Raw genomic sequence first — 14,011 nt, 5'->3', positions numbered from 1 at the left:
CGTGTTATTCTAAAACCTGCATAAATCGATGAGCATTAACTGTCCCTTTAAAGAAGACGTTACCCCTCCCCATGAAATTATACGCCTGCATGCCGTCGCAGATTTTACTCTTTGAATCGTGATGAAACAAGCCTGAACAATGCAGTATTTTACATTTCTTTTCCACTTCATCTCCATCCATTTGAAATTAGTCCAGGTCCAGGCTTTGAAACTGCGGTGAAGAAACAAACTAACAAGTCTTATTTTAGCAACGATTTTATCCACAAGATCACGTCTGCTCTTAATACAGAGCAGCCCGAGCGCCCGAGGAGCAAAACAGTTCAGGACTGGTTTCCATCCGTGTCCTTCACGTTCACAGATCCATCAGGATTCTCCGAATTTCTCTGATAATGTATACACTCCAAACCACACAATTATATGTTGAGAAATATAATCCTGTCATTTATTTTCCACTGCCACAGACTTTACCTGCATCTTTACATCTGAAACCCTCTTAGATGATTTCTAGATAAATCTTAGATGTTTTTACTGCTTGATCCAATTTAATATGATGCTTTTTTTTTTAAGCACACAACTTTTGCAGAATTTTGTTGGCCCAGTCCAAACGTTTTTGACTCAAGCTGGAAAATAAGCTCGTATTTGTAGTTTCCAGTCATGAGACACAAAGCAGGACTACTTTTAGTTTACGACAACAAAAAGAAAAATCCTGGAAATAGAACAAATCAATTCTTGTCACGATGGACCTAAACTGAACCTGGGTCACTCACTCTAAATGAATAAATAAAATGTTTATTGCCTATATAACATTTTCAGCACCCTTCAGTTTACTTGAACAGATGCATGTTTGAACTGGTTTAGTCATAATCGCCTTCCTATGTGCACGCAACACGACATAATCAATCTCTACAGTTTATCGAACTGCAGTAACGTCAGAAAAAGTACGGATATCCCCCCTCTGCGGCGGCTGATTGATGTTTTGACTGCCCTGCTCTCCGTCTCACCTTGTCCTCCTCTCGGACCATGTACTGCGCCACTTTGAAGGAGCTGAGGTACTCGTTCATGTTCTGGACGTCGGAGTCGTCGGTGTCGTCTTGGCTCCGGTCCAGCAGCCTCTCGATGGCGACGCTGTCATAATGGATCACGTTGCCCTCGTCCTCAACCTTGTCCCCCGAATTGTTCTTCATACCTGTTAAACGTCAAATTTAAAAAGGGGATGAAACTTTTTCTTTTCTTTTCTCTTTTCTCAATTTAACATATAAAATGTAATTAAAGTTAAGATGTGCCGAGAAATTCCCTGACTAAATACTTGAATCCATGGAACGAAGCCTCCCAGAGCATCCACACATATAAACTTGCCCCAGCTTATGCAGTTTCCACATCAAACAGCACTTTTTTTAACCTTCTATCTCGTCTTTGAAGAGTTCTTCTGTCCCGAACTTGAGGATATCGTCCAGCTCCTGCTTGGACATGGAGCCAGCCTTGGATCCCAAACCGGGCCGCACCACCAGGTGGGTCAGCATCATCTTCCTCTTGGCCACCTGGGTGATGCGCTCCTCCACGCTGGCTCTAGTCACGAAGCGGTAGATCATCACCTTGTTGGCCTGTCCGATGCGGTGAGCCCGACTGAACGCCTGCGTGGGGAGACACGATTTCAGTTTATAAAGTTTTGATGAAGGAGCTATTTCTCTTCTACAAATGCCGGTCAGACATCACCTGTATGTCGTTGTGAGGGTTCCAGTCGGAGTCGAAGATGACGACAGTGTCCGCCGTGGCCAAGTTGATGCCTAAACCTCCCGCTCTGGTTGAGAGCAGGAAGCAGAACTGACAAGCACCAGGCGCTGCGGACGGACGGCAGGACAGACACGCACAAAGCTTTATTAACTGAGAAGTAGTCTTAAATGCATCTTTCAGTATTTAGATATTGCTTCTCCATTTTTCCTGTATGACTTTAATGGTGAATACATTTCTTTTGCAGTTAATATATCTTATTAACATGCACACATGAAAACCGAGGACCTGGCTCTCCAGATACATAATGAAGATCAGGAGTTCACTTGTTGCAAGAATAAAGCCAAAACGCTACAAAGCCATTCAGAACTATTGTGTTTAATAGATATCACACTGCAATGCATCTCTATCTCTTTTGAAATTCTGCTTTAACCAGCTCACTTTCTCGACCTCTGTTTCTATGAAGGGGGACGTGCCTGTGTGGCGAGACGAGTCCATAACTCACCGTTGAATCGGTCGATTGCCTCTTGTCTCAGAGCTCCTGTGACTCCTCCATCAATCCTCTCGTATTTGTAACCCTCAAAGTCCAGGAAATCTTCTAGCAAGTCCAGCATTTTCGTCATCTAAATGCAGAGGGAGACACTCGTGTGTTACACGTGAGCATCCATGCAGCCGCGCAGCTGGAATCACAGCCTGCGGCTCAGTCAGCTGGAGGTATCATACGACTAATCCCACCCACATTAGTGTGCGTGTGTGTATTTATGCTTTTCTACCCTTCTGCGTCACCTATTTGTGTGGGCGTGAGTGTGTACCTGTGAGAAGATGAGTACTCGGTGTCCCTGCTCTTTCAGTTTTCTCAGCATCTTCTGTAACAGCGTCAGTTTCCCAGACGCCTTAGTGAGAGCCGACCCCTCGTACGCACCGCTGGGTGTTTTCTGGGCCTCCTGCGAGCCAAAGATCAAATCAAATCCTGGCTCTCCTCCATTCATCCATTATCTATACCCGCTATATCCTTTAGGGTCACGGGGGTCTGCTGGAGCCTATCCCAGCTCATTTTCAGGCGAGAGGCAGGGGTTCACCCTGGACAGGTCGCCAGTCCATCGCAGGGCCACATACAGACAAACAACCAGACACAATCCAACCTATGGGCAATTTAGAATCACCAATCAACCTACCGGTACTATGCATGTTTTTGGACTGTGGGAGGAAGCCGGAGTACCCGGAGAAAACCCATGCAAGCACACTCTTGTCTACGCTTGGACGACTGCAACTCCCTCCTCTTCAGTCTCCCCCACAAGTCCACCCAGAAGCTCCAACTGGTCCAGAACTCAGCCGCTCGCATCGTCTCCAGAACTCCATCTATCAATCACAACACTCCTGTTCTCCAACAACTCCACTGGCTTCCTGTCAAACCCTGCTCCACACTTTCAAGGCCATCCACAACTTATACAAATAAAATGTAATACAGATCCACACTGATGGACTAATATGTCCTCCAAACATTGGGGACTCCTGAATGGGCCTATTACACTCAAGTCTAAGGGGTTAACCCTAAGGGGTTCAAAGGGTCAGAGGAGTTTGGGGTGACTGTTTAGCCTTTTTGTTTGGAAAGTAAGTCAACTAAATGAGATGAAACTGCTACCAAGAGACACATCCTAACCTAAAACTAGTTATAATTAATAAACTCTAACTTACAAACACAAAGTTAGTAGAAATGGTCATAAAGTTACGACAAACACAAAAAGTTGTTGCTATGACCCCAAAAAACTAAAATAAATGCAATTCATCCACCTATTAACCACCTCCATCCCCAGACTAAAACCTCTTCAGCATCTCCTTGGTCCGAACGGCACGCTGTCTAGAAAGATCCCTAACCACATGCTCAAACCATCCCAACTGGTTCCTCTCAGTCTGGAGGAGCAGCAGCTCTGCTGCAGCAGTCATCCCTCCTGGATGACTGAACCTCTCACCCCATCTCTAAGGAAAATCCCACCAATGCTGGACAGGAAACTCAAATTACAAAGCACACAGACTCAGGCAAAGGTGAAGAGCTGGTCCAACATGTCATGGTCAAGATCACTTATCTTAAAAATGTGCTGGAGTAATTATTATGTCATATTAGTCATATTGCAATTAACTACTTCACACTTTAAGGGGAAATTATGAGAGAAGCACTACCACTTTTCACCACCAGATGTCCCCATCCTGTAACTCAGGTTTAATTCAAAGCCAATTTTAAAGAGGAAAGTGAAATATTGGCCAAGGGAGACAAACTTAAACTTTTGATGACTCTTTTTACCTGACTCTGAATAAAGCGCGTGTTGGTGTTCATGCTCTCTCACCATGGAGGCGACAGGGAAGAGGTAGGGATGGTTGCAGCACTTCTTCAGGTCCATCATGATGTTGAGCAGAGAGACCTGGTTTCCTCCGCCTTTCGAGTTCAAGGCCTCGAAGTTCTTAGTCAGAATCAGCTTGTAGTACTTTCTGCATTCAAAATCACAGAGACAAAATCAATAGCTTTTGATTTTTCTATTGGAAACAACTGTCTTGCACATTAAAGTGCACCGAAATCGGCACGCTTTCATATCTGGATTTGTCTGTGTCGCACTTCTGCATAGGGCTCAGCTCCACTCGGACAATCAGCTCGGTCTTGGCCGGCATGTTCTTGAAGACGTCGGCCTTCATTCTCCGCAGCATGTGAGGCCCCAGCAGGTCATGCAGTTTCTTGATCTGGTCTTCCTTGGAGATGTCGGCGAACTCCTCCAGGAAACCCTCAAGGTTACTACTCAGAGACAGGGACAGGGGGGAAGACTGATTAAGGCCGTCTTTAATAAATACATGAATATCATCCGACTTCTTCTTTGGAAACATTTATAGCAAATGATTGGTGCAAACAATGAAAATGATACCGCCTGTTACTGTTTAAGCTTAACTTGAGAGGTGTGTGCTTGTGAACTACAGAGAGAGAAGTCGTACTTGAAGCGGTTGGGCGTGAGGAAGTTGAGCAGGTGAAACAGCTCCTCCAGGTTGTTCTGGAGAGGAGTTCCTGTCAAAAGCAGCTTGTAATCAATCTTGTAGTCGTTCAGACGCCTAAAGAACTGAAAATATAGGCAAGAAAACATCATTTACTCATGGTATACTTCCACAGAGAAAGCAAAGACACGAGTACACCATAAAAGAAGAAAATATGTTCTGCATATTTGTTTGACGTACTTGTCACAGACACCATCCCACTTCGTTCAGGTATTACCAGAAAATACGTGAACCTTTATTTTTTTTCACAATTATTATACAAAGCTTCAAATTGCAGAGATCAGCCCCGCCCCACCGCGACCCCAGTAATTGGATTTGAACGTGAGAAAATGAAAAATGATTATGAAAAAAAAATACAGTACAGTAGTACAGTAGGACAAATTGTGACTCGCGGGGATTTCACTGCTGTTCTGACTGCCGCTGCATCCTGACTCGCTCTGTAGCGTCTTTTTCTTCTAATGCTCGTGGTGCAGGTGTGTTGTTTCGAGAGAAGAACATAGTTATGGGTAGTTGTTGTCGCTCTTTTTTCCTCTGGGCAAAAATATTCTTATAAACCGACATGCCACCATGGATTATATTTGAGAACTGTAATGAACGATTCATCAAAGGGTCCCGTTCTTGAGCTGCTGCTGAAGCTCATTGGCCGTTCTCAGCATTGTTGCTAAGCAACCAACGTTATTGACACAGGAAGTGAATAAGCGGGGAGACTATTTAGCCAATGAGAATGCAGAACACGATGCACGCAGCTAGACCGTGAAAGGTGAACCGCGTTATAGCGAGGGATTACTGTACACTGTGCAGCGTTGCTATGAAGGTTTGACCGCTAGAGGGAGACGATTGCAGACACATAATCGGTACCTTGGACTGGTTATTCTTCAGGCGATGGGCCTCATCCACCACCAGACAGGCCCAGTCGATGGACTTGAGCGCCGTCTGGTCGATGGTCACCAGTTCATAGGAGGTCAGAAGGACGTGGAATTTGATGGTAGCTTCTCGCTGCAGAAATAAAAAGCAGGGAGGAAGAGGAGCTGATACTTTTCTGTGTGATGTTGTTTTGTTTCATTTATTTTGCAGTGTCGCTGAGTCCTGCTCACCCTCAGTTTGAAGGACTTCTTTCCTGCTTTGATAGCCGTGTCGTCAAAAGTGAACTCGTTCTCTCTGATGATGGCTCGGCTGTCTTTGTCTCCCGTGTAAGTCACCACGTAGAAGTCCGGAGCCCACATCTCAAACTCCCTCTCCCAGTTGATGATGGTGGAGAGGGGAGCGCTGACCAGGAACGGCCCCTTCGTGTGGCCCTGAGGAGACCGGAGATGGAGACGCCGTGTCACACTGTGATGCGTCCGGCAGTTGTGAGGTGACAGAAGTATTGGAAAGATAAAGGCTCATACCTCTTTGAACAGTGAGTAGAGGAAGACAATGGTCTGGATGGTTTTGCCCAGGCCCATCTCATCGGCCAGGATGGTGTCAGTGCCCTGAGCCCAGGAGAACCGCAGCCAGTTGAGGCCCTCCAGCTGGTAGAGATGCAGCGTGCCCCCCGTCGCTGTGACAAAGTCGGGCTGCTCCTCGTACTTTATTGTAGGCTAGAGGAAAATAACAACTTAATATCAAACTCTTAGGGCCCGATTTACTAAGATCCTAAATAAAGAGTACTAAATTGCGTGTGCACTGAAAAAGTTTGCACGTGCTGTTGTTGTGTGTTTTGCAGGTGATCAACTAAGTTTGCGTGCGCAATTGATAAAAGGTGCAAACAGCAGTATTTAAATTAGGTGTTGCGCGTCTTACGGTTGGCGGCGCAAACTTTGCGCCATGGAGAGTGGATGGAAAGCAGGATATAGTCGCAAGCGCAAAATGAAATTTGACGAGTTGGAGTTAGAGATATTAGTGGAAGAGGCAAATTGTTGTATTCAGCACCCCTGCCGTGAAAAGCACCCCCTCGTATATTCAATGATAAGTAGACCAAGAAAAAAAACAACACACTGACACTTCAATATATTTATATATACACACTCACACAAACACATACTTAGGAGTTTATATTATATATATTTACAAATATTATGGAAGACAACACAGTAAGCAGGCTATTAATTAATGACATCAATAACCATTTACCCGATTTTTGTTTTTTACCCGAATCCATGAGCGCATTTAAACATGAAACATTAACACAAAACTGGACGCTAAACAGAACATGGACAACAGAACATGAACAGAACACGGAATGAGAATATCATTTTTGTCAGACGAGGGGGTGCTTTTCACGGCAGGGGTGCTGAATACGGCACGACACCGGACCGGGGTATGACTGCAGAACAAGTATAGGCGCACAATGAGAAACACTTTTTTCTCCATGAAAACACGTGATTTATTTATTATCACAAATAAAAAAATGAATGTGCCTCCTGTGGCAACCTTTTGCTGAATAATACTCGATTTAACATTCAAATAAAATATTTCTCCTTTTGCATGTGGAGATTAGCACCTTCCTTTCGAACGTATTAAATACAGACGCAATCACAATCCACGCAAAAACTTTCAGGCTTGGTAAATCTCATTGCGCGTGGTAAATGGACCAATTTGCATCTTTCCCTCCCAGTATTTAGGACTTATTTCTGGTGGGTACGCCCCATATTGATTATTCATCAGGGCAAAAGTACTAAATGAACAGCGTGTGCTATTTTGCGCATTTGAGAGGCGCAGTCCTCTTTGCACGCTGTTAGTAGATCAGCTGGCACTCAGCTGGTTTGCGGGTGCTGTCAAGTTTGCACACGTTTTTACACACGCAAACCTTTAGTAAATCGGGCCCTTAGACTCTATTATTGTGCAAATATATAAAATATACAGAGATGGAACAAAGGTGGCATTGTAGTCTAGGAAAAAGGTGTTTTTCTGCTTACAATACACAAGTAACACCAAACAAATCCAAACCTAAACTGACAGAAACTAAAGTTAGTCAAACTCACGTCTGTGAGCGGTGACGGGGGAGACTCCTCTTCACCCTCTGAATTCTTGTTCTTCAGCTTCCTGGGTTTGTCTGGATCCTCCTTCATGATGAGATCTCTGTTAAACAGCAACAACGTTACCATCACTTCAGTAGATTTAGCCCCTCCCTGTCCCGATGTCCCTGCAGTCTTACCTGTGTCTCCAGTAGCTGGCCTTGTAGACGGCAAAGTCAGGGACGTCCATGTCGTCTCTCTCCCAGGTACACTGATCGTAGGTCAGGTCTCTCCACTTGACCAGGTAGTGGTAAATCCCCTTCTTATCCACACTAGGATGGAGGCAGAGGCAGGACGGTGAGTGGTGCTACGGAGGGATGAGTAGTGGATGCTCACGAGCTCGTCTCCTCACCTGTGGTTGATGATGCGGTGAATCATCATCCACTCCGGCTTGATGCCGTATTTGTAGTATTTGTCGTCCAGGACGGCATACTGAGGATCTTTGGCCCTCCTCTTCTCGCTCTTTCCCACTCCGTTCTCGTCCTCGCCCCCCGAGCCGTAATCCAGGCTCGGAGGCTCGTCCATGTCCGTCTTCCTCTGGTAGTTTCTGTACATCACCGAGTGGAAGATCTCCAGCTGGAGAGGGACATTTGGAGTTGATCAGGAGCAAAACACTGTTTTGAAATGTGTATGTTTGCACATCCTTGACAAAAAAAATTACCAATATCTGAAGGTTGCTATGTTTGTTAAACAAAAGCCAACAAATAGGATGAATTGGATTAGATACCATCCATCCCATCCATTTTCATTCTGTTACCGGGTTGCGGGGGCTGCAATCTTAGCAGAGATGCCCAGAATTCCCTCACCCCTGACACTTCCTCCAGCTCTTCCCAGGCGTTCCCAGGCCAGCTGAGAGACATGGCCTCTCCAGCGTGTCCTGGGTCTTCCCCGGTCACCCGCAGGAAGGGTCATAGGGGGAAATGTGGCCTCCACGACCCAATCCCTGGACCAAACCTCTGGTTTAAACATACCTGTCAAGTCGCCTGTTTTGACCGGGAAACTACCGTATTTTACCCCTCTTTCCTGACGCCTTCCCATATTAGTATTTTCCCGTAAATTTCCTGTTTTATGATATAATAATTTTTAAACAGCAAAGTGAATTGTCACTGGCCTCGCGAGAACTGCCACCTGCTGAAGCCTGGGTGGCAGTTCTTGGAAGTTAGTGGCAACAACGAGAACAAACTCGGAACAACAAATCCGAGATCGATGGATGAAACGAGGGTGAAGGAATTTCTGCCAAAAAAACGAAGACTTCGTGTAAATATCTCTAAAAATGGGAAAACGAACTTACTTTCCTAAAGAGGAGCAGGACGGGGCTCAGTTACGCGTTCTAAAGGATTTGTAACTGTGATTTTAATGTCTCTCACTGACTCCGTCAGCAGCACCAGCGCGGCTGGAGGAACAGAAACATGCGTCTGTGTGAGAGCTGCATGATGGCAAATGACAAATTAGTCAATTTAAAAATGTAAATGTTTCACTTGAAGACAATCAATGTGTATATAAACTGAAATATTTAAAATAAATACATGTGCTTCAATTCCCTTTTGTGTTTTCATTGAGGCTCTATTATAGGAATTACATACATAGGAATGTCCTCAACATTTTAGTGTCAACCAAGGTCGGCCTTTCAGACATAATTCAGCACATAATTGTAGTTTGTAGTTGACACATAGTTATTTTAGATTTCTTGTAAACCTGTCTTAAAATGTAATACTGGACCTCGGGTTGAGCTGGTGGGACAGCGGCGGAACATTTCCCGTATTTTTAAATCCAAAACTTGACAGGTATGGGATTAAATACCACTTTCTCTAATTTTGTTGGATTTTTTAAACTTCATCGGTGCTTTGCTTTAAGCTTGAAAGTTAAAAGCAGGTGCAGTTTGCATCAGGTCTTATTAGTTGATACGAATGTATATGTTTTTCTCTTCCCGCCTCACCTGCAGCTCAGTGATCCAGGTGCAGTGCCAGTACGACTGCGCCACCAGCTTGACGAAGAACTCCCTCTCGGCTCTGCCCTTCATGGGCGGTGGTGCGGGGGCATCGGCTGGAGCGTCGGGGGCGGGAGGAACGGGAATGGGAGGCGGGGGCTCGCCCCATCGCCAGTGAAGGATCCTCTGGACGCGTCCTTTGATTGGCGGGCACTGCAGCGAGAACACGTTCCCCAATCAGATCTAATCATCACAGCTCATTCAAACACGCTGCTGAGAGTTGGTGCGTTGCCTAGCAACAGAGTAATCCAAAAAGATGAATGAATGAGGTAAGAAGAGAGGAGAAGCGTCACCAACCATGCATCGTGGACACAGCCATTCTCCGTTGGGGATCTCAGGCAGAGGCGGGTTTAGACAGTGGATGTGGTACGAGGACGTACACGTGTCGCAGCACAGCAGTTCACCTCCGTCTTTGCACACCCGGCAGAACTCCATGTGGTCGTCTTCCTCATCCTCCCCACCAGTGGGGATGCCCGCCACGACATCGGCTATCACTCTGTCCTCACTGTCCTCCTCAAAATCCTCAAAGTCTTCGTCTTTTGCTTCCCACTGGATGCCTTCTTTTTCCTGGAGAAAACATTTCATTAAAACATCCTGACTTTATATAAAGTGAATGAATTTTGTTTCTCTTTTAATTCCTCAGCGGAGCTGTTGATCTCTATCTTTGAGAGTGTGAAGGATGGAGATCATGAAAGCAGATCACTGCTCCTAGTCAGCCCATCCTCAGTGAACAAAGGTTAAAGAAACAAGCACCTGCTTCATGTAACCCATCGGTGTGGGTCGTTATCCCAGAGCAACAAAGACGGTGGAAGCAAATGGCCATCATTTACAGGAGGATATTCAAGGGCTCATACCCAGAGACAGATGTTCTCCATATGTCAGTAGAAAAGGTTCAAAAAGGTCTTTATAATAACAATCAAGCAAGTTTGGGAAAAAAACAAAGGTTTTCAGTCTTAACTATTACAATCACTCTCCTCTGCCTCAAACGATGAGGACATTGCTGCTGTGACAGCACGAGTAGATGAAAATAAACTCTGACTCAGCACATAGGAATCATACTTCCACAACAACTTTCAACGGTCCTCTTAGACGAGGATTGTGACGGTACAGAACTGAGCAAAAGTCTTACAAAGGTTGTCAAGAAATGCTTTAAGATCAAAAGGTTATTTTTTTCTCAAAATCCAAAGAGAGAACAGAAGAAAAATCTGAATCAAATCAACATTTCTTTATCTTTCAAACAGCATCTCTTTTTTTTTTTACGTATTTGGGATCATAGTCTGGTGTTTGATTAATCAGTTATACCAATCAGGTGCTAATGACCATCAATGTGTTATCAAGACTTGGCAGGAGGCAGGAAACTGGCTGAGGAACAGCCAGGATTCATGTCACAGGTCATACACCAGGCCAAGACTGTCAATCACCAAGAGTGCTTCCACATGTGGATTTCAGACAATCAAGATGTCAAAAACGTGCAGCTCGAGCTCAAGCATGAAGAAACCACCAACACGGCACAGCGTATACACAGCAGACGTTCAAATGCACGTCATACTTGATTGATGTTCTACATCAGCTCTCTCAGAACCAGTAGAAACCAGTGAGACCCTGGATCCCCGTTTTACCGGTCCAATGTGGTCTCTGTGGAAGAACTGGAGCACAAAAGTCAAACCGGGATGCTGATGTTGAAGCTTCGGTTTTTCATCTGTTTGTTGACTTTGCGTTTAGTAAATTGAAAAATAAAACAACTTATATTTCTGTAAAGGATTGATACATTACAGCATTTCTTCCCACTTGCCTAAGACTTCTGCAGAGTACTGTATGCTAGACCACGTTGCATGTTGGGACTAGAGACTAAAGCCTCCTACCGTTGTTGCCTACCTAGATTTTACTTTGTTAGGTTGAAATTGGGTCCAAATGGTGAAAGAGGAGAGATGGAAGGAGAGAAATGAAAAAGAAGATGGACCTTTCTGAGAAAATGATTTTTATCTAATAACTGAAAAACCCTTTCCTAGTAAGGTCCTGCTTTCCTCGCCTTCGCCCATGTCGTCAAAACCAGAAAAAAGTCTATCTGTGCAACAACAACAACAACAGGAACGAGAACGAGTAAGAGTGACGGGAAATTCATCAGGGGACTGTTGTTTCTAAATGTCACTGTTTCATTGGTGTGGGTTGAAATGAGAAGTTGGGGAGAAAAAACTAATGAAACCAAAATCAGAGATTCCTATCAAACGTATTCAAACTAAAGAAACAAATCTTTGAGAAACCTACAGAGAAAAAGGAAATCCCAGACTGTGACTCATTAACAGAGCTGCTCGGTCCCGTCTGCAAACATCACAAACTACAAAGCAACATCAGAGCTTTGGCTGATGTTTGAATAAATGAATGTAAATGTGTGACGAGGAACAAACTTTGTTCACCATCTACTAAACGTTTAAAACGTCTTATTCCAGGTGATGGTTGTGTATAATTCTCAGGGTTTCATACCCATCCATTATAGAAATGTCCCTTGCACAAAAACGCAGCCTTTAAACGCTGAACTCACAGCTGGATATACTGTAGCCACCATGACCTCAACATTTAGACGTTGGGTTTTACAGCATTTGTTTAAATGAGTCAAACCTGAGTAGTGGAGGAATACAGTACTGTCACTGAGCCTCTTCCACATGTTGTGTGACATCATTCTACGGAGTAAACATTATTGCTCCATTCATAAAACAGCGTCCTCGGGACATCGTACAGCTGTTTCAGGGTTGTTTTCGGTCTATTCACTAATAAACCTGACCTTTACAAGGGAGCAGAGAAAACGTCTGGTTGCTTTGACGCACAGTCACGTGGACTTTCTGTTGATCTCTCCTTCTCTTCCTCTTCCTCTTCCTCCATCATGTTTTCAAAACAGTTTACTAAACCACAGCAGAGCCAGGCAGGCAGAGTGTGGACTGTCCCCACCTCCTCCCTTTGCAGGGTTAACCTTGCAGAGCTGGTTATTATTCAACCAACAATTATTTACGGCCTCTGAATCCTCCAAAAGCTGCTACTATCAAGTAAAACTCTGCACACAGAGGACAGCCTGTGTTTTCTTCCTTCCAGGCAGCGGTTTTTCACTTGCCTTTCCAGTTCAGCTTAATTGACTAATCTGTTTTGCCTCACTGATTCAGTACAAGACACTTCACTGTGTAATAGAAACTAGAAAGGGGCATTCCCACTTTTAACCAAGACGTCACTGAATCAGCCAGCACTCTGGGCTCTGCTTTAGCTCTCTGTCTCTGTCTCTGTCTGACAAATCCCTGCTGCTGGTCATTTTTCTTTCTCCCCAACCGAGGCTTGTCAAATCCCTATGTCCCTTGGACATAAATGCAGGAATAATAAAGTGAAGCTGAATCAGAAAAGAGGAACCGGTGAAGCTCCTGTACTCACACAATGGGGGCAGCTCCACTTGCCCTCGGGGGCCTTTTCCAGCTCTGGCTCGAGGCATACGAGGTGGTACGCCCGAGGACAGGTGTCACACAGGATGATCTCCCCGCCCTGCTGACACACCTCGCAGTAGTCTTGATGATCCGTCTCATAGCCGTCCCCCTCCTCCTCACCTGGGACTGGAGACGACAGGGGGGCGGCAACATGGGAAACGTTACGGAAACCGCAGGAAATAAAGGAGACGGCTGACTCAAAGGTAGCCGAGTGGTTCTGTTTGAAGAGCTGTAGGAGCAGTGTTATCAGTGAAGGGTGTGATGTGTCAGCTCTGCATCTGCATCGATGCAGTGAGCATAATGCAGCAGAAAGACACATCAGTGGCAGACATTCAAATGCGCTTCATTCTGAACAAGTACACTTTGATTTATGAGGCTCTGGATTGAATAAGTAGCTCAGAAACAGTTGATAGTGTGTATTATGAACACGCTTCCTGAGAGACTTATTTTTAAGTGGAGACACGTTACACGAACATGACTGCGGACCATTACTGCGTTCAAACACAGGTAGACATAAAAATGGTACATTTCACCAGCTGGTTGCCGAAGTAAAACAAGTAGGAATACTTCAACCGCTTGAAGCAATGCATTATTATTCTCACTGGTACAGAGCAGCAGGGTTGTTTTTTGTTTCATCCCCTGAACAGTCGTCATGAAAAGAGACAAAGGACAGATTAGAAACGTCTGCAGGAGCAGGATGAAGCTCAGTGACCAACAGCCGGCTGCTTTAAATTTATACTCTCTGCAGAGTCTCCTAATGTCTGAAACAGCACATAAGATCTGCTCTGAATGACTCTTTTGCGTTC

At 44.9% G+C, this 14,011-nt stretch overlaps 1 protein-coding gene across 4 annotated transcripts in view; it reads right to left on the bottom strand.

Moving 5' to 3' along the window:
- Positions 1-14,011, bottom strand: part of chd3 (chromodomain helicase DNA binding protein 3) — a 49,591-nt gene that overhangs the window by 29,089 nt on the left and 6,491 nt on the right. For all 4 annotated transcript variants that reach the window (XM_061710572.1, XM_061710569.1, XM_061710570.1 and 1 more), the window contains exons 8-24: positions 13,156-13,331; positions 10,042-10,311; positions 9,694-9,897; positions 8,110-8,333; positions 7,898-8,029; positions 7,725-7,821; positions 6,150-6,341; positions 5,856-6,056; positions 5,620-5,757; positions 4,705-4,826; positions 4,337-4,510; positions 4,071-4,212; positions 2,541-2,672; positions 2,234-2,351; positions 1,714-1,838; positions 1,400-1,631; positions 1,002-1,186 (exon numbers count right to left, since the gene is read on the bottom strand). In XM_061710572.1, coding sequence (XP_061566556.1) covers positions 1,002-1,186; positions 1,400-1,631; positions 1,714-1,838; positions 2,234-2,351; positions 2,541-2,672; positions 4,071-4,212; positions 4,337-4,510; positions 4,705-4,826; positions 5,620-5,757; positions 5,856-6,056; positions 6,150-6,341; positions 7,725-7,821; positions 7,898-8,029; positions 8,110-8,333; positions 9,694-9,897; positions 10,042-10,311; positions 13,156-13,331 — 2,864 coding nt within the window. The remainder of the gene's footprint in view (positions 1-1,001; positions 1,187-1,399; positions 1,632-1,713; positions 1,839-2,233; positions 2,352-2,540; positions 2,673-4,070; positions 4,213-4,336; positions 4,511-4,704; positions 4,827-5,619; positions 5,758-5,855; positions 6,057-6,149; positions 6,342-7,724; positions 7,822-7,897; positions 8,030-8,109; positions 8,334-9,693; positions 9,898-10,041; positions 10,312-13,155; positions 13,332-14,011) is intronic.

The sequence above is a fragment of the Cololabis saira genome, chromosome 20 (genome assembly GCF_033807715.1).
Source record: "Cololabis saira isolate AMF1-May2022 chromosome 20, fColSai1.1, whole genome shotgun sequence".
NCBI classification, from domain to species: Eukaryota; Metazoa; Chordata; class Actinopteri; order Beloniformes; family Belonidae; genus Cololabis; species Cololabis saira.
Note: the sequence above shows the minus strand (reverse complement) of the source record. Positions and strands in the feature narration are given on the sequence as shown.